This window comes from Mobula birostris, chromosome 11, assembly GCF_030028105.1.
Source record: "Mobula birostris isolate sMobBir1 chromosome 11, sMobBir1.hap1, whole genome shotgun sequence".
Taxonomy (NCBI): Eukaryota; Metazoa; Chordata; class Chondrichthyes; order Myliobatiformes; family Myliobatidae; genus Mobula; species Mobula birostris.
The window spans coordinates 111203657-111230306 of NC_092380.1; the positions used below are offsets into that span (position 1 = coordinate 111203657).

At 44.0% G+C, this 26650-nt stretch overlaps 1 protein-coding gene across 1 annotated transcript in view; it reads left to right on the forward strand.

The window, feature by feature from the left end:
- Positions 1-25609, forward strand: part of LOC140205308 (spondin-1-like) — a 346180-nt gene extending 320571 nt beyond the window's left edge. The window contains exons 11-16 of the mRNA XM_072272839.1: positions 1896-2078; positions 11355-11525; positions 12576-12743; positions 19260-19424; positions 23534-23797; positions 24493-25609. Of these exons, the coding sequence (XP_072128940.1) occupies positions 1896-2078; positions 11355-11525; positions 12576-12743; positions 19260-19424; positions 23534-23797; positions 24493-24656 (1115 nt within the window). The 3' untranslated portion in view covers positions 24657-25609. The remainder of the gene's footprint in view (positions 1-1895; positions 2079-11354; positions 11526-12575; positions 12744-19259; positions 19425-23533; positions 23798-24492) is intronic.
- The last annotated feature ends 1041 nt before the right edge of the window (positions 25610-26650 follow it).

Sequence of the window (26650 nt, forward strand, 5' to 3'; positions counted from 1 at the left end):
GGTGAAAAGTGAAATGTTTAAGAGGAATATGAGAATGAAATTCTTCACTCAGAGGGTTCTGAGAGTGTGGAACGAGCTGCCAGCAGAGGTGGTGGGCACAGGTTTGATTTCCACACTTAAGAGGAGTTTGGATGGGTACATGGATGGGAGGGGTATGGAGGGATATGGTCTGGGTGCAGGTCAATAGGACTAAGCAGAGTAATAGTTCAGCATGGACTGGATAGGCCAAAGGATCTGTTTCTGTATTGTAGTGCTCTATGACTCTATTACGAACTGAGCAATCTGGTTATCATCTCCTAACAACTAATTGTATTACCATCTCTGAATCCCCCACTGTTTATACCCCTGGAGTTACCACTAACCAGACTCTGAACTAGACTAGATACACAAGAGCAGGTCAGACCTTAGGGAAATTGCAAAGAGTAACTCACCCCATAACCTCCAAAAGACTGGCAACATACATCAAAGTTGCTGGTGAACGCAGCAAGTCAGGCAGCATCTCTAGGAGGAGGTACAGTCGACGTTTCAGGCCGAGACCCTTCGAGTCCTGACGAAGGGTCTCGGCCTGAAACGTCGACCGTACCTCTTCCTAGAGACGCTGCCTGGCCTGCTGCGTTCACCAGCAACTTTGATGCGTGTTGCTTGAATTTCCAGCATCTGCAGAATTCCTCGTGCTTGCACCCCCAAAAGACTGTCCGGCAAAGAGTCGTAGAGCACTGCAGCACTAAAGCAGGCACTTCAGCCCATTTAGTCCATGCCGAACTGTTATTCTGCTTAGACCCACCTGGACCATATCCTCCATACCCCTCCCATCCATATACCTATTCAAACTTCTCTTAAGTGTTGAAATCAACCCAATTCGAAACTTGTTCCACACTCGCACCACCGTCTAAGTGAAGAAATCCCCTCTCATGTTTCCCCTAAATATTTCACCTTTCACCCTTAACCCTTGACCTCAAGTTTTAATCTCACCCACCCTCAGGGGAAAATGCCTGTGTGTATTTATTTATTTATTCACATCTCATTCCATACCTCTACTTTAGCATCTAACTTACATAATTTTCTATTTGTTATAATTGTTAAATTATATTTATTTAATTTATTTAGTTTTATTTATTTATTTATTTTGAAATACTGAGCAGATCAGGCCCTACCGACGCAACAAGCTGCAATACCCAGCAACTCACCCATTTAAGGCATCCGTTAGTCTTGTGAGACCATGGATCTGCGCCTGGAAAGTCTTCAATCTCCAGGGTGCAGGCCTGGGCAAAGTTGTATGGAAGACCAGCAGTTGCCCATGCTGCAAGTCTCCCCTCTCCATGACACCAATGTTGTCCAAGGGAAGGGCATTAGGACCCATACAGCTTGGCACCAGTGTCGTCACAGAGCAATGTGTGATTAAGTGCCTTGCTCAAGGACACAACACGCTGCTTCGGCTGGGACTCACGACCGTCAGGTCGCTAGTCCAATGCCTTAACCACTTGGCCACGTGCCCACTCACCTATTTAACCCTAGTCTAATCACAGGCCAATTTACAATGACCGATTAACCTAGTAACCATTCCATCTTTGGACTGTGGGAGGAAACACACACACTTATGTGCAAACACCCTGCAGGTAGCACCAGAATCCAAATACTGAAGCACCCTGAGCTATAATAGAGTCACTCTAACCACTACACTTTTGTGGTGCCTCCTATCTATACCCCTCATAATTTTGTCCTCCTCCTTAAGATCTCCTGTTGTTATTCAATGCTCCATGGAATGGAGTCTTAACCTATTCAATCTTTCCCTATAACTCAGACCCTCAAGTCCCAGCAGCATCCTTGTAAACTCCGGTAGGTGTCAGCAGTCAATGCAAGTGGGTAATGGTACCTCTTTAACCCTTTGGCTGCAGATGACACTCCAGAAACGTGTATCTACTCCAACTGGTCTCAGTGGTCGGCCTGCAGCTCCTCAACCTGCGAGAAGGGGAAACGGATGAGACAGAGGATGCTCAAAGCTCAGCTGGACCTCAGCGTGCCCTGCCCTCACACTCAAGATTTTGAACCATGTATGGGACCAGGTTGCCGTGACGATGGTAAGGCTTTACAGCAAATGTACATAGACAATGTGCAGGGTGAATCAAAGGAAGTTTCTAGTTCAGCGTCAAATATAAATTTATTATCAAAGTATATATATGGCACCATACACAACCCTGAGATTCATTTTCTTGTGGGAATTCACAGTAGATACAAAGAAACACAATGGAGTCCATGAAAAATTACACTCAAGGATGGACAAACAACCACTGTGCAAAGGAAGACAACCTGTGAAAAAGTACTTTAAATAGTAAATAAATAACAAATAATACTGAGAACGTGTTTAAATAATCCTTCAAAGTGAGTCCATAGGTTGTGGAATCAGTTCAGTGTTGAGCTGAATGAAGTTATCCCCTCTGATTCAGGATCCTGATGGCAGTGGGGTAGTACTGTTCCTGAACTTGGTGATGTGGGCCCTGAGGCTCCTGTACCTCCTTCCTGATGACAGGAGCAAGACGAGGAGACTGGCCTGGATGGTGGTGGTCCTTGATGAATGCTGCTTTCTTGTCCCACTCCCATCAGGGAGAAGGCTGCATAGCATCCATGCCAGGACCACCAGACTCAAAAACAGTGACTTTCCCCAAGCAGTAAGGCTGATCAACACCTCCACACCCCAACCACCACTACTTTATCAGTTCCTGTCAGTGTCACCTCCTGTGCCTCGCGTCACTTTATGGATATACAATCAACGTATATAATCTATCCTATGTATTTATATTTATTGAGGTTTTTTATTATTGTGTTCTTTAACTTATTGTGTGTGTGTTTTTTGTGCTGCATAGGATCTGGAGTAACACTAATTTTGTTCTCCTTTACACTCGTGTGTTGAAAATGACATTAAACAGTCTTGAACCTTGAATTAACCCAATAGCAAGGACACATTGGGCAGAGTATTAATGTTGAACTCTTTAAGCTAATGCTACCTACACGATGTTGCAACACACGAAAAATAAATTAGGTTTTTTCTCAAACGGCTTTATTCTGGTGAATGCAGTACATCCCCGCTTCCAGGGAGACTGGATAAACAACAGACAACTATCGTTGGAATTTAATTCACAGCAGGGATTAGATGAAAGAAATCCAATCCCTTGCTGTGTACTTTTCAGAGCAGAAACTTATGCATTTGCTTTCAGAAGCATCTCATTCAGATGAAGTTAGTACAGAGAAACATTCTGTGTGAAGTCCTTACAGACTTATTCAATAAGAACACTCGAAGGAGCTGGAGGAACTGAATGGGTCAGGCAGCATCCATGGAGGAAAATACACAGGCAAAGTTCTGGGTCAGGCCCAACATATTGATGCAATTACAAAGAAAGCATGACAACAGCTATATTTCATGAGGAGTCTGAGGAGATTTGGTATGTCACCAAAGATGCCCGGTGTACTGTAGAGAGCATTCTAACTGTTGCATCACCATCTGATCTGGAGAGGCCACAGCACAGGATCAGAAAAAGCTGCAGGAAATTGCTAACTCAGCCGGCTCCATCACGGGTACTAGCCTCCCCAGCACCCAGGACATCTTCAAGGAGCAATGCCTCAAAAAGGCATCCATCATGAAGGACCCTCCCATCACCTAGGACATGCACTCTTCTCATCGCCATCATCAGGGAGGAGGTTCTGCAACCTGAGGACACACGCTCAAGCTTCTTCCCCTCCCTCGTCAGATTTCTAAGTGGACAACAAACACATGTACACTACCTCAGTAATTTTCTCTCTTTTTGTATAATTATTTAATTTTAAAAGATATATTTTTATTATAAGTTATAGATTTTTTAAATTATTATATATTGTACTGTACACAGTCGCAAAAAAACCAACAAATTTCACGACATATGTCAGTGATATTAAACCTGATTCTAGTTCTTTATCTGGACTGGAAATGAAGAGGAGAGACAGCCAGTATAAAAAAGGGGGCAGCGAATGAAGCAAGAGCTGATAGTTGGTAGGTGGATCCACTTGAAGAGGGGTAAAAGGTGGGGGGGGGGTCAAGAGTGTGAATGTCTGGTGGGTGGAGTCTTTGATTATATTGGCTCCTTTCCTGAGGAGCTGAGAAATGTAGCAAGACTCCATGGAAAGGGGGCTGGTTTCCAGGATCCTCTCTCCCCTCTTCCTCTCCAGTCCTGATGAAGGATTTTGACCCAAAACGTCAACTGCCCATAACACAAGGAAATGTCAGACCTTATCAGGAATATTGTACCTAATCCTGTTTCTCATGTAGTGTCGATGATATAATCCTTTATAAAAGGCCTAAAACAGAGGTTCCCTGCCTGGGATCCATGGACACCTTGATAAATCGTGTTGGTCCATGGCATAGTAAAAGTTGGGAAACCCTGGTCTAAAAAGAAACAACAAAATCATTTACAATTTGTTTAGACTTTACATCATATTGAGGCCTTCCATTGGTCAGGGTTGACCATGAATATTCCATCCAGATGTCTTCTCGATAAGCAAGTCAGGGCAATGCAACATGGAGAACAAGCTGTTGCCCATGTAACAGGCTCCCCCTCTCCACGCAGCTGATGAATCCAAAGGAACGGTAGAGACCAATACAGTTTGGCACCAGCCGTGTTGCACTAGTTGCCAGTCAGCATTGAACTCGACGTAGGACTGCCTTAGGGACTCCAGCTCTGGACTTTTCCCACAGGGTTTACTCCCGAAGCCTCCCCCATGACTGGGTATAGCCGCAAGGCAGTGGATGTTTGAGATCAGAGTTTTCCTTCTCCTAGGTGAGCTGCCAACCACGGCTGATGAGCCCCATCTGCCAAAGTGGCTGGTTTTACGGCACCAGTAACCCGCCTCTACCCCTTCTCCTGTCAGCAGAAGTGGTTTTGCCGGCCATAGTAGCTAAGTCACATGTGAAAACCAGCAGCTGAACTTGGTTGTCAGAGGCTTTTAGAGACTCACACCATTGGGGGCATTTAGTAGGTAGTGGGAGCTTATCCCCTCTACTTCCCCTGGCTAAATCAATCATGAGGCACCCATCCACAGATCACAGTCTAAATTTAGAGACAATCTGCATAAAATCATTAAAGACCTTCATTGCCTTTCTGTTGACAAATCATTCTAGTTTTTGCAGATGGGAGAGGATGGGAGATCGATTAAAATACAGAAGGCCATGGCAGTCTGTATTATATCTTAACGCATGATTGAGCGTGATGTGTATTCATGTGGTGAATCTAATTAGACATGTGAGCTGTGTGATGTGCTGCTTTGTAACAATGTGATGGATAATTCAGACTGCATCAAAGGTTTAAGGACACAGCAAGTATTTTAGTTTTCTGTCAGAATCAGAAACAGTTTTATTGTCACTGAGATTAGTCGTGAAATTTAGTGTCTTGTACCAGCAGTACAGAGTAGGCATAACAAATTACTATAAGTTACAATGAAAATATAAATAGTGTAAAAGTGGAATAGCAAGGACCAATCATGATCCGTTCAGAAATCTGATGGTGGTGGGGAAGAAGCTATTCCTTAAACATTGAGTGTGTGTCTACAGGCCCCTGTACCTCCTCCCTGAAGGTAGTAATGAGCAGAGGGCATGTCCTGGATGGTGAGGGTCCTTAATGATGGATGCCACGTTTTAAGGCACCATCTCGTGAAGATGTCTCTCTGGTTGAGAGGGTGGTGTCCACGTTGGAGCTGGCTGTGTCCGCAACCCTCCGAAGCCTCTTACGGTCCTGTGAATTGTCCCCTCCATACCAAATGGTGATGCAATCAGTTAGAATGCTCTCCATGGTACATCGGTAGAAATTTGCTAGTCTTTGGTGACATACTGAACCTGCTCAACGAAGTATAGCTTGTACACAATCCATCATAAGCCAAAAGATTTGTTTTATAAACAGGAGAAAATCTGCAGATGCTGGACATCTGAGTAACACACATAAAATGCTAAAGGAACTCAGCAGGCCGGGTAGTATCTATGGAAAGAAGTACAGTCGATGTTTCGGGCCGACATTTCTTTTATATCAGCAATTATTTCGGGATATACAGTAGTTCAAACAGAGACAAAGGAAACTAGCTTAAATCTTGGTCGACATCGGACAAAGGGTCTGTTTCTTTGTGGTAGTACTCTATTCAATTCCTGCTGTTGCCTGCAAGGAATTTGTGTGTTCTCCCTGTGACCACGTGGGTTTCCTCCAGGTGCTCTGGTTTCCCCTCATGTTCCAAGGATGTACCAGTTAGGGTTAGAAAGTTGTGGCCAAGAGAGAGATTTGTAGAATGCCTATGAGGTGGTTTTTAGAGCAGCTTTGAGTCCACTAGGGGATCAGCTATTCTGGATTAGGTGTTGTGCAATGACCCAAAATTGATTAGACAATTCAAGGTAAAAGAACTCTTAGAGTGCAGTGATCATAATATGACAGGATTCACCCTGAATTTTGAGAAGGAGAAGCTAAAGTCAGATGTATCAGTGTTATACTGAAGTAAAGGGAATTATAGAGGCATGAGAGGGGAGCTGTCCAAAATTGATTGGAAGGGAACGCTAGCAAGGATGACGGCAGAGCAGCAATAAATGTCTGGAGTTTCTGGGAGAAATTCAGAAAGCACAGGATAGATACATAACAAAGAAGAGGAAGTATTCTAAAGGCGGGATAACGGAATTGAGGCTGACAAGAGAAGTCAAAGCCAACATAAAAGTCAAAGAGAGAGCATATAATACAGCAAAGATTAGTGGGAAGTTAAAGGATTTAGAAATTTTAAAACTAACAGACGGCAACTAAAAAAGGAATAAAGAAGAAATGGATGGAATACAAAGGTAAGCTAACCAATAATATTAAAGAGGATACCAAAAGTTATTTTTCAGATATATAAAGTACAAAAGAGAGATGAGAGCAGATATCGGACCACTGGAAAATGATACTGAGAAGTAGTAATGCAAGGAAATGGTGGACAAGCTGACTAAGTATTTTGCATTAGTCTTCACTATCGAAGACACTAGCAGTATGGTGGAAGTTTAAGAATGTAAGGAGGCAGGAGTGAGTGTAGTTGTCATTACTAGGGAGAAAGCACTTGGGAAACTGAAAGGTCTGTAGTTAGATATTTCACCTAGACCAGATGGTGCACACCCCAGGGTTCTGAGAGAGGAGGCTGAAGAGATTGTGGAGCCATTGGTAACGATCTTTCAAGAATTATTAGATTCTGAAATGGCTCTGAAAGACTGGAAAATTGCAGATATCACTCCACTCTTCAAGAAGGGAGGGAGGCAGAAGTGCAACGCGGGCAGACAGCGAGGTGCAAGGTTATAACCACGTAGATTGTGAGGTCAAGAATCCATCTCATCATACTAGGAGGCTGCTCAATCATCTTTTAACAGCAGGATGGAAGCTGCAAATCATAAACAGAAGATACTCGGCAGATGCTGGAAAGCCAAAGCAACACATACAAAATACTGGAGGAACTCAGCAGGCCAGGCAGCATCTATGGAAGTGAATAAACAGTCAATGTTTCGGGCCGAAACCTTTCGTCAGAACTAGAAAAGAAGAGGGAAGGGTAGAAGTCATCCTTGGACCTGGTGGTACGTGCTTTCAGGCTTTTGTATCTTCTGCCCAAGGCTGGGTGGAAGTTCTTCATTATGTTGGCTGCTTTCATTGGGGTTTCGAAGTCCCTTTGAAATACAATTGATGCAGTGTGATTTCCTTTCAATGGAACATATACTCAAACATTCAAAGATTCAAAAGATTCAAAAAAACTTTATTGTCATTCTAACCATACATCAGCTCTGCAGGGCAGAATGAGACAGCGTTTCTCAGGGGCAGTGCAATCATAACATAACAAACGCAACACTAAATAATAAACATAACAATAAATAGTAAAACACAACAGCCACATGTGAGTTAAAATCAGTTATAAGTGTCCAGTGCAAGTTAAAAGTGTCCAAAGCAGAGTCAGGTGGAGCAGCTACTTAGCAGTCTGACTGCCTGTGGGAGGAAGCTGTTTAGTAGCCTTGTGGTTTTAGTTTTGATGCTCCTGTAACGTTTGCCTGATGGCAGAAGAACAAACAGTTCATGGAGAGGGTGTGAGGGGTCTTTAATGATGTACCGTGTCTTCTGGAGGCATCGACTCTGAAAGAGGTCTTGGACAGAAGGTAGGGAGACCCCAATAACCTTCTCTGCTCCCCTAACCACCCTCTGCAAGGCTTTTTTGTCGACAGCACTGCAGCTGGAGTACCAGGTTGTGATGCTAAAGGTCAGCACACTCTCAACCACGCCTCTGTAGAATGTAGTTAAGATGTTAGTGGGGACTGATGCTTGTTTAAGCTCAGTGGCCACTTTACAAGAGGTAGAACATAACACACAGGAGAGACAATTCAGAACTTAGAGCATACAGCCCAGTATAGCACAGTACAGGATCTTCAGCCTTGACTTTATGCCATCCTTTTAGTTTACTTAAAGATCAGTCAAAAGCTTACCTCCTACACAGCTCAGAACCCTCCATTTTTCTAACATTCCATGTGCCTGTCTAATTGTCTCTTAAATATTCCTCGTGTACCTGCCTCTACCACCATTGGAAACAGGCCATTCGGCCCACCTAGTCAGTGCTGAACGATTTAAACTGCCCTGTCCCAATTACCCGGACCCAGTAATCCCATTGCCCTCCGTATCCCTGCCATCCATGTACCTATTCAAACTTCCCTTAAACTTTGAAATCGAGCAGGCACACGCCACTTGTGCTGCTAGCTCGTTCCACACTCTCACCGCCTTCTGAGTGAAAAAGTTTCCCCTCATGTTCTCCTTAAACATTTCACCTTTCACTGTTAGCCCATGACCTCTAGTTGTAGACCCCCCCTCCAACTCAGTGGAAAACTCCTGAGCAGCTCATTCCACTCACCCACCACTGTCCATGGAAAAGAAACCTACCTCTTACATCCTCCCCGATACCTTTCTCCCATCACCTTAAAACCATGTCCTCTGTCCACTCACAAATATCCACAGATTTACTGTGGAGAGCACCCTAACTGGCTGCATCACTGTCTGATACGGAGGGAGGGGGTGGCTATGGCACAGGATTGAAATAAGCTGCAGAGAGCTTATTCACAGTTTTTTTTCTCTATTATGATATATTGCATTGTACTGCTGCCACAAAGACAACTAATTTCACAGCATATTCTGGTGATAAGAGCATACATAAGAACATTAAAAAATAGGAGCAGGAGTCAGCCATCTGGCCCGTCGAGCCAGCTCCGCCATTCAATAAGATAGTCATAGTCATAGTCACAGTCATAATTTATTGATCCCGGGGGAAATTGGTTTTCGTTACAGTTGCATCATAAATAATAAATAGTAATAAAACCATAAATAGTTAAATAATAATATGTAAATTATGCCAGTAAATTATGAAATAAGTCCAGGACCAGCCTATTGGCTCAGGGTGTCTGACTCTCCAAGGGAGGAGTTGTAAAGTTTGATGGCCACAGGCAAGAATGACTTCCTATGGCGCTCTATGTTGCATCTTGGTGGAATGAGTCTCTGGCTGAATGTACTCCTGTACCCAACCAGTACATTATGTAGTGGATGGGAGACATTGTCCAAGATGGCATGCAACTTAGACAGCATCCTCTTTTCAGACATCTCCGTCAGAGAGTCCAGTTCCATCCCCACAACATCACTGGCCTTACGAATGACTTTGTTGATTCTGTTGGTGTCTGCTACCCTCAGCCTGCTGCCCCAGCACACAACAGCAAACATGATAGCACTGGCCACCACAGACTTGTAGAACATCCTCAGCATCGTCCGGCAGATGTTAAGGGACCTCAGTCTCCTCAGGAAATAGAGACGGCTCTGACCCTTCTTGTAGACAGCCTCAGTGTTCTTTGACCAGTCCAGTTTATTGTCAATTCGTATCCCCAGGTATTTATAGTCCTCCACCATGTCCACACTGACCCCCTGGATGGAAACAGGGGTCACAGGTACCTTAACTTCCTCAGGTCTACCACTAGGTCCTTAGTCATTTTCACATTAAGTTGCAGATAATTCTGCTCACACCATGTGACAAAGATCATGGCTGATCTGACCATGGACTCATCTCCACTTACCTGCCTTTTCCCCGTAACCCTGATTCTGATTCTGGCATTGGTCACTGCTACCCCAAGGGGAAAAAGCAAAATAAAAAGATTTCTTTTGCTCCTCGTCCCAATGTAGGTCACATCTCTTTTCCTCTCATTATTAGCAAAAGAAAATCTGCAGATGCTTGAAATCCGAGCAAAGCACACAAAATGCAGGAGGAACTCAGCAGGCCAGGCAGCACCTATGGAAAAGTGTATGGCAGACGTTTTGGGCTGAGACCCTTCATCAGGACTGGAGGAAAAATGATGGGGAGAAGGTGTTAGAAGGTGGGGGAGGGGGAGGAAGAAACACAAGGTGAAAGGTGAAACCAGGAGGGGGAGAGAGGTGAAGTAATGTGCAGGGAAGCTGACTGGAGCAAGAGATGCAGGGCGGGAGAAGGGGGAACCAGATAGGAGGTGATGAGGCCACACTCAGGTTGGAGGAGCAACACCTTATATTCCATCTGGGTAGCCTCCAGCCTCAATTTCTCAAACGTTCCAGTAATGGCCACCCCTCCCCCCCCCACCTTACCCATTCCCCATCCCCTTTTCCCTCTCTCACCTTATCTCCTTACCTGTCTAATACCTGCCTCTGGTGCTCCTCCCCCTTTTCTTTCTTCCATAGTCTCTGTCCTCTCCTATCAGATTCCTTTCTCTCCAGCCGTGTATCTCTTTCACCAATCAACTTCCCAACTCTTTACTTCACCCCTCCCTCTCCACCCATTTTCACCCATCACCTTGTGTTTCTTCTTCCCCCTCTCCCCCAACCTTCTCACTCTAACTTCAGACCTGATGAAGGGACTCAGCCCTTTGCATAGATGCTGCCTGCTCTGCTCGAGTTCCTCCAGCATTTTGTGTGTGTTGTTTCCTCTCATTATTGTCTTCCAATTCTCTCGCCCATTCAGTTAACTTATCTACATATCTCCTGCACAGAAGGTTTTCTTACATCTGCGATGTGACTTCAGAATAGAGGGATGTCCAGTAGAACAAAGGTGAGGAGGAATATCTTTAGTCAGAGGTTGGTGATTCTGTGGAATTTGTTGTCACAGAAGAAGTATGTTTAAAGTGGAGGTTGATAGGTTCTTGATTAGTCAGGGGGTTATGGAGAAAAGGCAGGAGAATGGGGTTGAGAAGGATAATAAATCAGCCATAATGGAATGGTGGAACAGACTCAATGGGCTGAATGGCCTAACTTTGCTCCCATGTCTAATGGTTTATGATCCTCTATGCTTTCCAGATGCTTCGACGTGTATGATGTCGGAGTGGATCAGCTGGTCTCCCTGCAGTCTCTCCTGCGGAATGGGAATGAGGTCTCGGGAGCGGTACATCAAGCAGTACCCGGAGGACGGCTCTGCCTGCACCCTGCCTACGGAGGAGACTGAGAAGTGCACTGTCAACAAGCAATGCTGTAGGTGCATTGACAGGGGAAGGGCATCGTGGGCTGGAGCTAGACTGAGCATCAAGGCTGCTTCCACACTTAGCGAAGGATTGGAAGTGACAGAGATTTGCAGTGACCTGTGCATGTGCACGCACACACACACACACGCACACACACGCACACACACACACACACTGACATAGTCACACACTCTCTCATACACACACACACTCATTCACTCACAGACACACATACAGACACACACACATACACACACACACTGACATAGTCACACACTCTCTCTTACACACACACACTGACATAGTCACACATTCTCTCATACACACACACACACACTCACTCACAGACACACTCATACAGAGTTAGGTGCTCTCTCACTTACACATGTGCTCACAGTCACACACAGGCTCAGTCACATTCACACACACATTTACATACACACAATAACACTTGCACACACTCTCTCTCACACACACACAATACAGTATATGTGCACACACCCTCGTCCATACATTTACATAGATACATTAACACACACAGATGCACTCACACTCTCTCTCACACACTCTCACGCACACAATAACACTCACACGCTTACACCCTCTCAAACTCAGACACACACACTCATGAACACACAAGCATGCACTATCATACACTCACACACACAGAAACAGAAACATACACGCACAAACAATTTTATAAAAATAAATTATACATGTTTTTACCAGAAAGAACATAATTAGAACAAAAATGATCACTGTTATCAAAGTGGTCATAGCGTTGCTAAACTTTAGAGATTAGTGTTGTGCAGTGGGTTCAGGAACCGAAGAGTTGAAGGGAAGCAGCCGTTCTCGAACCTGGAGGTGTGGGACTTCAGGCTTCTGTACCTCCTGCCTGAGGGGAGCTGTGAGAACTGCTTGAAATGAGTGTGGAGGTGGTTCATGGTTCCAGGAGCTTGGTGGTGAAGGTTGTGTGGTGGGGGTCGGGACTGAGCTGTGGGTAATGGGACACTGCAACGCTGGCTCACTGACAGATCTCCTCTTCCTGCCCCGGTGACAGCATCGAACACCTGTTTTGTGACAGAGTGGGGAGAGTGGGAGGAGTGCAGCACAAGCTGTGGCATGGGCACCAGGAGCCGGCAGAGGTTGATCAAGATGCACCCATCGGATGGATCTACATGCCAGGTGGACACGGTTCAGACAGAGAAATGCGAGATGCCCGATTGCCGTAAGTACCGAGGCATGCCCTGGGTTCCTGCTCACAGACACCTCTGTGGAAGTGCAATAAGGCAAGAGTAATCTAGACCATAAACACATAGAAGCACCATTCGGCCCATCGTGCCTGCTACACCATTTGATCACATTTGATTTATTTTCTCTCTCAAACCCATTCTCCTAGCTTATTATTAATTAAAAAAATATTATTTACAGATGCAGCACAGTAACAGGCTCTTTTGGCCTAACGAGCCCATGATGTCCATTTTAACTTATCAATATTTACTTATATTTAAATTATTTATGTCGAATTTTTTATTCAGCCCATTGAGTCTGCTTCACCATTCCATCATGGCTGATTTATTATTCCTCTCAACCCCATTCTCCTGCCTTCTCCCTGTAACCTTTGATACCCTTAATAATCAATAACATATCAACCTCTGCTTTAAATATACCCAATGACTTGGCCTCCACAGCCGTCTGTGGCAATGAATTCCGCAGATTCACCACCCTCTGGCTAAAGAAATTCCTCCTCATCTCTGTTATAAAGAAGCGTTCTTGTCTCCTGAGGCTGTGCTCCATGGTCCTAGACGCCACCACTATTGGAAACATTCTCTCCACATCCATTCTATCTAGACCTTTCAATTCTCAGTAGGTAAGTTAGGGTGATAAGCCAGCAGAGACAATGTGCAGGCACAGGGAGGGATAGGGAGGGATATGGAGGGCTCTAGTCTGGGTGCAGGTTGATAGGACTAGGCAGAAGATCAGGTCGGCATGAAGTAGATGGGCCAAAAGGCTTGTTTCTGCGCTGTAGTGCTCTATGAGGCTGGAGGGGCTGCAGGGCATTCTGAAAGGGGAGGGTGAGCAGCCAGCTGTCATGGTGCACGTGGGTACTAACGATATAGGAAGAAAGCAGGATGAGATCCTACAAGCTGAATTTAGGGAGCTAGGAGATAAATTAAAGAGTAGGAGGTAATAATCTCAGGATTTCTACCGGTGCCACGTGCTAGCTAGAGTTGGAATAGCAGGATAGATTGGATGAATATGCAGCTCGAGCGGTGGTGCAGGAGGGAGGGTTTCAGATTCTCGGGGCATTGGAACCACTTCTGGGGGAGGTGGCACCAGTACCATCTGGATGGTCTACATCTGGGCAGGGCTGGGATCAATGTCCTAGGGAGATTGTTTGCTAGTGCAGTTGGGGATGCTTTAAACTAATATGGCAGGGGGATGGGAACCCACACAAAAAAGAAGAGGGAAGTGATGCAGAGACCAAAGCTAGAGTTAGTGAAGAAAAAAGTAAGAGTAGAGTGCATAAATGTAAAAAGCAAAAATCGCATAGGTCACTAGATTCTAAAAGGACAACGAGTATAAGGGCACTTTATCTAAATGCCCGTAGTATTAGAAACAAGGTCAGTGAACTTGTGGCACAGATCAGTACCAAGGCATATGATTTAGTGACTATTACAGAAACCTGGTTGCAAGGTGGAGATGACTGGGAATTAAGTATCCAAAGGTATCAGATAATACGGAAAGATAGGCAGGAAGGGAGAGGAGGTGGGGTAGCGCTCTTAATTAAGGATGAGATCAGGGCGATTGTGAGAGACGATATAAGGTCTATGGAGCAGAATGTTGAGTCCATCTGGGCAGAGATTAAGAACAGTAAAGGGAAAAAAATCACTGGTGGGTGTTGTCTATAGGCCGCCCAATAAAAACATTGCAGTGGCAGAGGCGATTAACCAAAAAATAAGTGAGGCTTGTAAGAACGGTACGGCAGTTGTCATGGAAGATTTTAACTTCTACATAGATTGGGTGAATCAAGTTGGTCAAGAAAGGCTTGAGGAGGACTTCATAGAATGCATCCGTGATGACTTTCTTGAGCAGCATCTTAGTGAACCTACAAGGGAAAATGCTATCTTAGATCTAGTCCTGTGCAATGAGACAGGTAAGATTAACAATCTTGTAGTCAGGGATCCTCTTGGAAAGAGTGATTATAGTATGATTGAATTTCGCATTCAGATAGAGGATGAAATTCTGTAGTTAGATCTAAATCTAGTGTATTATGCTTGAATAAAGGAGACTACAATGGGATGAGGGAGGGGTTGGCTAATGTGGATTGGGAGCACAGGCTATTTGGTAAGACAGTTGAGGAACAGTGGAATACTTTCAAAGAGATTTTTCACAATGCTCAACAAAAGTATATTCCAATCAAAAGTAAGGACAGTAAGTGTGGGAGAGCCAGCCTTGGATAACTAAGGAAATAAAAGATAGTATCAAATTAAAAGCTCATGTGTACAAAGTCACAAGGAGTAGTGGGAGATTGGAGGATTGGGAAAACTTTAAAAAGCAACAAAGAACAACTGAACAAGAAATGAGGAAAGGGAAGATAGAGTATGAAAGTAAATTAGTACAAAATATAAAAACAGATAGCAAAAGTTTTTATAAATATATAAAGCAGAAGAACGTGGCTAAAGTCAACGTAGGTCCCTTGGAAGACGATAACAGGAAATTGATATTGGGTGATAAGAAAATGGCTGAGGCGTTGAACGACTATTTTGTGTCAGTCTTCACGGTGGAGGACACGTCTAATATGCCAAAGAAGGATGTAATGGATGAAATGGGAGGTGAGCACCTCGATAAAATCACTGTCACTAAAGAGATAATGACGAGCAAACTAGAGGGCCTGAAAGTAGATAAGTCCCCTGGTCCTGATGGGATGCAACCCAGGGTGCTGAAGGAATTGGTAGAGGTTGTAGTAGACGCGTTGGTAATCATTTATCAAAACTCTCTAGACTCTGGGCAGGTCCCGGTGGATTGGAAGACAGCAAATGTCACGCCACTTTTTAAAAAAGGATGTAGGCAAAAGACAGACAACTATAGGCCAGTTAGCTTAATATCTATAGTCAGGAAAATGCTTGAAGCTGCCATTAACATAGAACATAGAATAGTACAGCACATTACAGGCCCTTTGGCCCACAATGTTGTGCTGACCCTCAAACCCTGCCTCCCATATAACCCCCCACCTTAAATTCCTCCATATGCCTGTCTAGTAGGCTCTTAAACTTCACTAGTGTATCTGCCTCCACCACTGACTCAGGCAGTGCATTCCACGCACCAACCATTCTCTGAGTAAAAAACCTTCCTCTAATATCCCCCTTGAACTTCCCACCCCTCACCTTAAAGCCATGTCCTCTTGTATTGAGCAGTCGTGCCCTGGGGAAGAGGCACTGGCTATCCACTCTATCTATTCCTCTTAATATCTCGTACACCTCTATCATGTCTCCTCTCATCCTCCTTCTCTCCAAAGAGTAAAGCCCTAGCTCCCTTAATCTCTGATCATAATCCATACTCTCTAAACTAGGCAGCATCCTGGTAAACCTCCTCTGTACCCTCTCCAATGCTTTCACATCCTTCTTATAGTGAGGTGACCAGAACTGGACACAGTACTCCAAGTGTAGCCTAACCAGGGTTTTACAGAGCTGCATCATTACCTCGCGACTCTTAAACTCTATCCCTCAACTTATTAAAGCTAACACCCCATAAGCTTTCTTAACTACCCTATCTACCCGTGAGGCAACTTTCAGGGATGTGTGGACATGTACCCCCAGATCCCTCTGCTCCTCCACATTACCAAGTATTCTGCCATTTACTTTGTATTCTGCCTTGGAGTTTGTCCTTCCAAAGTGTACCACCTCATACTTCTCTGGGTTGAACTCCATCTGCCACTTCTCAGCCCACTTCTGCATCCTATCAATGTCTCCCTGCAAACTTCGACAATCCTCTACTCTATCTACAACACCACCAACCTTTCTGTCGTCTGCAAACTTGCCAACCCACCCTTCCAGCCCTACATCCAGGTCGTTAATAAAAATCACAAAAAGTAGAGGTCCTAGAACAGATCCTTGTGGGACACCACTAGTCACAACCCTCCAATCTGAATGTACTCCCTCCACTACAACCCTCTGCCTTCTGCAGGCAATTCTGAATCCACCTGGCCAAACTTCTCTGGATCCAATGCCTTCTGACTTTATGAATAAGCCTACCATGTGGAACCTTGTCAATGTCATGGTCCTTTCTGGCAATCCCCCACCTTGCCATTTGCCTCAATATTTGGGCCTCGATCACCTCATTTAGATTCCAATCATACCCAAGTACCACTAACTACACACACCTGCTTCCCATCAAACGGCAGGATAAAATCCCTGTGACCACAGCAAGAAGTCGCCAGTTCGTTGGTCGACTCTTGTGAGAGTAAACCTTGTTTCCTATTCCTGAGAACTGTTAGTTCTAAGCTTCGCATTGTCTCCTGGATATTGGCTTCCCGTTCGCGGTGGTGCTACACCTAACGACTCTGCCTCAGCCTCTGTGTCCTGCACTTAGGTTCGTCCCAGCCACGTCCTTGCAACAGTCAAATGCCTTCCTAAAATCCATGTAGATCACATCCACTGTACTACCCTCATCTATATGCCTGGTCACCTCCTCAAAGAACTCTATCAGGCTTGTTAGACACGATCTGCCCTTCACAAAGCCATGCTGACTGTCCCATGATTCTCTAAATGCCCATAGATCCTATCCCTAAGAATCTTTTCCAACAGCTTTCCCACCACAGACGTAAGGCTCACTGGTCTATAATTACCCGGACTATCCCTACTACCTTTTTTGAACAAGAGGACAACATTCGCCTCCCTCCAATCCTCCGGTACCATTCCAATGGACAACAAGGACATAAAGATCCTAGCCAGAGGCTCAGCAATCTCTTCCCTCACCTCGTGGAGCGGCCTGGGGAATATTCTGTCAGACTCCAGGGACTTATCCATCCTAATGTATTTTAACAACTCCAACACCTCCTCTCCCTTAATATCAACATGCTCCAGAACATCAACCTCACTCATATTGTCCTCACCATCATCAAGTTCCCTCTCATTGGTGAATACCGAAGAGAAGTATTCATTGAGGACCTCGCTCACTTCCACAGCCTCCAGGCACATCTTCCCACCTTTATCTCTAATCGGTCCTACCTTAAGGAAGAAATAGCAAAACATTTAGAAAGGAGTGGTTCCATTAGACAGACACAGCATGGACTCAGAAAGGGCAGGTCCTGTTTGACAAGCTAACTGGCGTTCTTTGAGGACATAATGAGTGTAGTGGATAGAGGGGAACAGGTGGATGTCATATACTTGGATTTCCAGAAGGCATTTGATAAGGTGCCACACAAGAGACTTATAAATAAGATATGGATGCATGGAGTCAGAAGAAGTGTATTGGCATGGATAGTGGATTGGCTAACCAATAGAAGGCAGAGAGTTGGTATAAATGGGTGTTTCTCCGGTTGGCAGTCAGTGGTGAGTGGGGTGCCGCAGGGGTTGGTGCTGGGCCCGCAGCTGTCTACCATTTACATTGATGATTTGGAAGTGGGGACTGAGGGTAGTGTAGCAAAACTTGCTGATCACACTAAACTGAGTGGAAAAGCAAATTGTACAGAGGATGTGGAGAGTCTGCAGAGAGATATAGATAGGTTAAGTGAGTGGGCCAAGATCTGGCAGATGGAATGCAACATTGGTAAATGCAAGATCATCCACTTTGGAAGGAATAATAGAAGAGCAGATTATTATCTAAATGGTGAAAGTTTGCAGCATGCTGTTGTGCAGAGGGACTTGGGAGTGTTTGTTCATGAATTGCAAAAAGTTGGCTTGGAGGTACAACAAGTTATTAAGAAGGTAAACTGAATGTTGGCCTTCATTGCTAGAGGGATTGAATTCAAGAGCAAGGAGGTCATGCTGCAACTATACAGGGTACAGGTGAGGCTGCACCTGGAGTACTGTGTACAGTTCTGGTCTCCACACTTGATGAAGGATATACTGGCTTTGGAGGCAGTGCAGAGGAGGTTCACCAGGTTGATTCCAGGGATGAAGGGGTTAACCTACGAGGAGAGATCGCGTCCCCTGGGACTATATGGAATTCAGAAGAATGAGAGGGGATCTTATCGAAACATACAAAATTTTGAAAGAGATAGATAAGATAGAAGTAGGAAAGTTGTTTCCATTTGTAGGTGAGACTAGAACTAGGGGACATTGCCTCAAGATCCAGGGGAGAAGATTTAGGATGGAGATGAGGAGAAACTGTTTTTCCCAGAGAGTGGTGAATCTGTGGAATTCTCCGCCCAGGGAAGCAGTTGAGGCTTCTTCACTAAATATATTTAAGAAACAGTTAGATAGGTTTGTACATAGTAAGGGAATTAAGGGTTATGGAGAAAAGGCAGTTAGATGGAGCTGAGTTTACAGACAGATCAGCTATGATCTTATTGAATGGTGGGGCAGGCTTGATGGGCTGGATGGCCAACTCCTGCTCCTATTTCTTATGTTCTTATGACTCTATGACTCTATGACTGTAGAGCCGGGGTTCCCAACGTTTTTATACCATGAAGCAATACCATTAAGCAAAGGGTCTGAAGACCCCAGGTTGGGAACCCCTGCTTTAGACAATGGTAATTGTGTTGCAGTATTTACGACTGAAGTCTTGCCTTGTGTTGCAGAGACCATCCCGTGCATGCTGACCCTCTGGTCAGACTGGAGTGAGTGCAGCGTGTCCTGTGGCATCGGCAGGCGCGTGCGCCGGAGGATGCTGAAGTCACTGGCCGAGGTGGGGGAGTGCAGCGAGGAGCTGGAGCAGATGGAGAAGTGTATGCTGCCCGAGTGCCGTGAGTACTGGTTCCACACCGCCAAACCCTTGCCCTGTCCCTATTGCGTTCCCTGCAAGGCACAGGCAGGCCAATTGGACCCTCATAGAGGCCGGGCAGCATCTACGGAAATGAGTAAACAGCTGACATTTCGGGCCGAGACCCTTCATCAATCAGGACAAGGAGCTCAGCCTGAAACATTGCCTGTTTACTCTTTTCCATAGATGCTGCATGACCTGCTGAGCTCATCCAGCATGTTGTGTGTGTTGATTTGGATTTCCAGCATCTGCAGATTTTCTTGTGTTTGAGACCTTAATAAAGTTATTATGATCCATCACGGAAGCAGTTTTCAGTCCAAATGGTCCGTGCTGACCAAGGTTCTCATCAGAGCTAACCCCATTTGCACACATTTAGTCCACATCCTCTAAACCAGAGGTTCCCGACCTTTTTATGTCACAGACCCCGACCATTAATTGAGGGGACCATGGACTCCAGGTTGGGAACTCCTGCTCTAAATCTTGCCTATCCATGTACTTGTCCAAGTATCTTCTAAATGCTGTTAATGTTACTGTCTCAACCACTTCCTCTGGCAGCTCATTCCCTTGAACCACCTCTCTCTGTATGAAAAAAATTGCCCCTCTAGTTCCTATTAAATCTCTCCCCTTTCACCGTAAATATTTACCCTCTAGTTATTGATTCCTGAACCCCAGGAAGAGGACAGCATGTGGTCATCCTATCTATGCCCCCATGATCTTATACACCTCTGTAAGATCACCCCCTTTTCTCCTACCAATGGTCAATAATGCCCTGGTCTGCTCATCCTCTCTCCATAACTCGATGGGAAGAGAGAGAAGAGGGCATGTCCAGGGTGGGTGGCATCTTTGATATTGTTGGCTTTTCACCGAGAGAGTGGGAAGTGTACCCAGAATCAGTGGAGCACCTCCTGGACACTACCACCTATCTTCACAGTAGGGATAATTCCCAGTGGCCAACTAACATATCAAACCAGAGAGCTGCATAATACAGGAGCCAGAACATCTGGAATTTGGGAAGTTACCTGCAATCTTCATCTTTCTGACCTTTGTTGCATTTCTTCAACATCCACCATCAAAGTCATTTTCCAAAGGTGGTGCCTCAAGAAGACAGTATCCATCGTGTAGGCCCCCTTCTCATTGCTACCATCAGGGAGGAGGCACAGGATCCTGAAAACATGCACTCAATGATTTAGGAAGAGCTTCTTCTCCTCCACTATCAGATTTCTAAATAGCCCATACCTCGCTATTTTGCTCCCTTTTTAACACTATTTATTTATTTATTTATTTATTTGTTATCTATTTATCTACATATCTATCTATCCATCTACCAATCTATCCATCTATCTATCCATTTAACCATCTACAAACCTCATTTCCAGAAAAGTTGGGATATTTTCCAAAATGCAATAAAAACAAAAATCTGTGATATGTGAATTCACGTGAACCATTATTTAACTGACAAAAGTACAAAGAAAAGATTTTCAGTAGTTTTACTGACCAACTTAATTGTATTTTGTAAACACACACGAATTTAGAATTTGATGGCTGCAACACACTCAACAAAAGTTGGGACAGAGGTATGTTTACCATTGTGTTACATCACCTTTCCTTTTAATAACACTTTTTAATCGTTTTGGAACTGAGGACACTAATTGTAGTAGATTTGCAATTGGAAATTTTGTCCATTCTTGCTTGATATAAGACTTCAGCTGCTCAACAGTCCGTGGTCTCCGTTGTCTGATTCTCCTCTTCATGATGCGCCATACATTTTCAATAGGAGATAGATCTGGACTGGCAGCAGGCCAGTCAAGCACACGCACTCTGTGTCTACAAGACCACGCTGTTGTAGCCCGTGCAGAATGTGGTCTGGCATTGTCCTGCTGAAATAAGCATGGACGTCCCGGGAAGAGATGTCGCCTTGATGGCAACATATGTCTCTCTAAAATCCTAATATACACCTCAGAGTCAATGGTACCTTCACATACATGCAACTGACCCATGCCGTGGGCACTGATGCACCCCCATACCATCACAGATGCTGGCTTTTGCACCTTTCGCTGATAACAATCTGGATGGTCGTTTTCATCTTTGGCACGGAGAACTCGACGCCCGTTTTTTCCGAAAACTAGCTGAAATGTGGACTCATCTGACCACAGCACACAGTTCCACAGTCCTTCGGTCCATCTGAGATGAACTTGGGCCCAGAGAACTCGCTGGCGTTTCTGCATAGAGTTGATGTATGGCTTCCTCCTTGCGTAATACAGTTTCAAGTTGCATTTCTGGATGCAGTGACGGACTGTGTTGAGTGACAATGGTTTTCCAAAGTACTCCCGAGCCCAGGTGGCTATAATTGTCACAGTAGCATGACGGTTTCCTAGGCAGTGCCGCCTGAGGGCTCGAAGATTACGCGCATTCAACAGTGGTTTCCGACCTTGCCCTTTACGCACTGAGATGTCTCTGAATTCTCTGAATCTTTTCACAATATTATGTACAGTAGATGTTGAAAGACCTAAATTCTCTGCAATCTTGCATTGAGAAATGTTCCTTTTGAACTGACTAACAATTCTCTCACGAATTTTGGCACAAAGGGGTGAGCCATGACCCATCCTTGCTTGCAAAGACTGGGCCTTTGATGGACACTACTCTTATACCCAGTCATGATACCTCACCTGCTACCAATTAGCCTGCTTAATGTGGAGTCTTCCAAACTGGTGTTACTTGAATATCCTGTGCACTTTTTAATCTTATTTTAACTCTGTCCCAACTTTTGTTGAGTGTGTTGCAGCCATCAAATTCTAAATTTGTGTATATTTACAAAATACAATTAAGTTGGTCAGTAAACCTATTGAAAATCTTTTCTTTGTACTTTTGTCACTTAAATAAAGGTTCACGTGAATAAACATATCACAGATTTTTGTTTTTATTGCATTTTGGAAAAAATCCGAACTTTTCTGGAAATGGGGTTTGTACTTATCCATCTATCTGCTTATCTATCTATCAATCTATCTATCCACCTATCTACATTTATCTATCTATCTATCCATCTATCTATATTTCTCCATTTATTCATTTATTTAGAGATAGAGCATGGCCCGACAAGCCCAAGCTGTGCAGTTACACCCCTGTGACCAATCAAGCTACTAACCGATACGTTTTTGGAACGTGGGAGGAAACCGGAGAATCTAAAGGAATTGTACGCAGTTGCAGGGAGAATGTACAAACTCCTTACAGGCAGCAGCGGGAATTGAACCCGTATCACTGCTGCTGTAATGGCGTTATACTAACGGCTACACTACCACACTGCCTTTCTATATATTCTTATTATAACTTAAGTAATTTTTATGCACTGCTGCCACAGAACAATAAATTTCATGACAAATGTCTCTGATAATAAATTTGATTCTAAAACATAGAATATAGAACAATACAGCGCAGTCAGGCCCTTCAGCCCACAATGTTGTGCCATCCTTTTAACCTATTCTAAGATTAGTCTAACCCTGCCCTCCCACATAGTCCTCCATTTTCTAGCATCCATTTGCCGATTTAAGGGTTTTTTTTAAGTGCCCCTACTCTATTTGCCTCTACCACCACCCCTGGCAGCAAGTTCCATGCACCTACCAGCCTCTCTGTTTAAAAACCTACCTCTAACTACTTTCTTCCAATCACCTTAAAGTTATACCCCTTGTATTAACCATTTCTACCCTGGGAAAAAAGAGTCTAGCCGTCCACTCGATCTATGGTTCATAGCATCTTGTACATCTCTATCCGGTCACCTCTCATCTTCCTTCACTCCAAAGAAAATAGTCCTAGCTTGTCCAACCTTTCCTCAAAAGACATGCTGTCTGGGCCAAGCCCAGAACAGACCCCTGCAGAACACCACAGGTCCTCGACCTCCAGACAGAATACACTCCAGTTACAACCATCCTCTGCCCTCTGAAGGTAAGCCAATGCTGAATTCACACAACCAAGTTTCCCTGGATTTCCAAGCCCCCTGACTTTCTGAATGAGCCTGAATGTGGATCTTTATTAAACTTCTGGTACGAAATATCAAATTCTGATTCTGATATTTAGGTTATGCTACTTTCTCCATTCTAGCAACTGATTGCATGGTCTCTGAGTGGTCGGAGTGGTCCGAGTGTAACAAATCTTGCGGCAAGGGTCACACAATCAGGACCAGGATGGTCAAGGTGGAACCTCAGTTTGGCGGGACACCTTGCCCGGAGACCGTCCAGCGCAAGAAGTGCAAGATCCGGAGGTGCACGAAGAGGCAGGGAGATGAGAAGAGGCGTCGAAAGGAAGCTCCGGAAAGGCAAAGGAACAGAGAGATGAGAGGGGAGCCGAAAATTCCAGAACATACAGGTATATTTGAGCTTGCTTCATTGTGAATCCATTTGATTGTAAGATAAAGGAGCAAAATCAGGCCATTTAGCCCATTGAGTTTGATCTCCTATTCAATCATGGTTGATTTTTATTCCCATCACCATTCTCCCATAACCAATCAAGAATCTATCAGTCTCCAGGGACACACACAAAATGCTGAAGAACTGATTGAGTAACTCCATCAAAGATTACAGGGAGAAGGCTGGGAACTGGGGTTGAGGAGGAGATTAAAAAAACCATCAGCCATGATTGAATGGCGGAGCAGACTTGATGGGCCAGATGGCCTAATTCTGCTCCTATATCTTATGGCCTTATAATTGTCAGCTCAGCTTTGTTGAACTACGCTCCTAAACTAATGCCTAAAACTATAAGGGATGCAGACTTCTAAACACCAGCTCAAACCCTATTTATTTAACCGTGTTTTTAACTAACACCTTTTGTCCTTTATTTTCATGTATTTATTAATTTTCTTTGTTTTTATTTTCTTGTTTGCACTTTATCCTATTTTGAACTTTCCACTTTGAACTATATTTGCATGAAAAGCGCTCTATAAATAACTTACTATTGTTATTGTTATTTTTTTCTCAGTTCAAGCTGGTAAATCCTGAGGTACAGGCATAGCCAAGCACCATTATTATTATTATTATTATTATTATATTTTGCTGTTTGTTCAGGATGCAAGATGAAACCGTGGACTGCCTGGTCTGAGTGTAGCAAGTATTGTGGTGGAGGCATTCAGGAGCGTTTCATGGCCGTGAAGAGAAAATATCGCACTGCACAGCTGACCAGCTGCAAGGATATGAGAGAGATTCGAGCGTGCAACGTCCATCCATGTTAGGAGGTGTGGCTGGCTTTCCCACTCACAGATAGACGCACTGCTTTTTGTTCTGAAGTGACGGAATAGTATTTTAATTTTTTTCCGACACAAAATCTTTCCATATCTGTAATGTTTATAAATGTTCCAAAATCACTACACACATACAGGCATAAACCCGCTTGCACACACACACACACACACACAGACACACACAAACACACCCTGCACCCGTACTCACGAGCTGATTAGAAAGAAGTCTGGCCTGTTTAACTTGTGGGCACATTTTATTTTAATTTTTATGCACTGTGTGATGTTATTTTTCTCCAGAGTGTTAAAACCTTTGCATCATAGCTGTTGGTGTGAGATTTTTTAAAAATAAAAATGAATTCATTTATTATACAAGACTTAGATGCCTTATCAAAATAACATTTACTGTTTGTTCTTTCATGGTAAGAAGAATAAAGTTAAAGAAACTCAATAGTCTTAATAATTAAAATAAATAGTTTTAATTTGCCTATTGTTTGTTACGTTCTGTGGTACTTTTCTTGATGCCTCGAGTGATTCGATCAAGAGCTTGGCAGAAATATTCCAAGATTCCTTTTTGATGTTGTTAGATGTGTTTTTTGAAAACTCATTGTTAAACTGAGAGAGCAAGAGAAAGATAGATAGAGAGAGAGAGCGAGAGAGGGAGGGAGAGAGAGTGAATGAGAGAAAGAGAGAATGAGAAAGAGAGAGAGAGTGAGAGTGAGGGAGAGCGAGAGTGAGAGAGAGTGAGAAAGAATGAGAGTGAGAGAGTGAGAAAGAGAGATTGTGTGTATGAGAGAGAAGGAGAGAGTGGAAGCATGAGTGAGTTTCATTAGTATAACACACACTTTACCTATTTTACAGTTTCTATAAAAAGAAAAAAAAGAAAAATTGATAATTTTGTTTATATATTAACTTGTCTGGTTACCACGCTTGACAATAAAACAAAATGGCAATAACATTATCTGGTGTGTTTTATTTGCCAATGTCGTCGTAAGAAACTGCATGAATTGTGCTGGAAACAATAATGGTGCATTGCTGACGTACCATAATAACAAACCGAGAGTCCATCAGAGTAACACACACTGAGCAGGACAGGCTGCATTTATGGAGAGAAATGAAGAGTCAGCATTTCAGGCTGAGACCCTTCATCAGGCCTCAGCTCAAAACATTGACCCTTTATTCCTCTCCATAGATGCAGCCTGACCTACTGAGTTCCTCCAGCATTTTCTGTGTGTTGCTCTGGATTTCCAGCATCTGCAGAATCTCTTGTGTTTAAAAATTAACCAGTTAACCTATCGACGGGCCAGACGGCCTCCTCCTGCTCTTATTTTTTATGTTCTTATGGATGGGTACATTGTGTTTTGCAAATTTCCCGAATCATGAGATTAATTAGAGAGGTGAGAGGTGGCGCAACAAATGCATTTAGAAGACTGTTTAGATGGATGAAAATGCAGGGAATGGAAGAATCTGTATCATGTATAGGCAGAAGAGATTTACTTGAATTTGATGTTATGTTTAGCCCTGACATTGTTGGGTTCTGTTTCCCATGCCCTGGTAGTGGAGCATGTAAACATTCTGATAGGTGGACAGGGTGCCAATCAGGCTAGCTGCTTCACCCTTATTGGTGTTAGAAACATATTGGCGCTGCACTCATTCAGGCAAAAGATAAAAGATCAGTTTTGTTTTTCAAAGATTGGCCTTATCTGTCATTGAAGCATAGAGTGAAATGTGCCATATTGTGTCTAATCAAATCAGTGAGCATTACATTGGACATCTTTGGAATGTGGAAGGAAACCGGAGCAGCCAGTGGAAACCCACGGGGTCTTCGGGAGAATATACAAAATCCTTTCAAGCAGCAGTGGGAAATGAACCCGGGTTGCTGATGCTGTGAAGCATTATGCTAACCACTGCACTAACGTGCCACTCCACATGAGTTCAGCAAATAATTCGGAAGTAGGAGAGATGCTATGATTGATGCCAAGAGATAG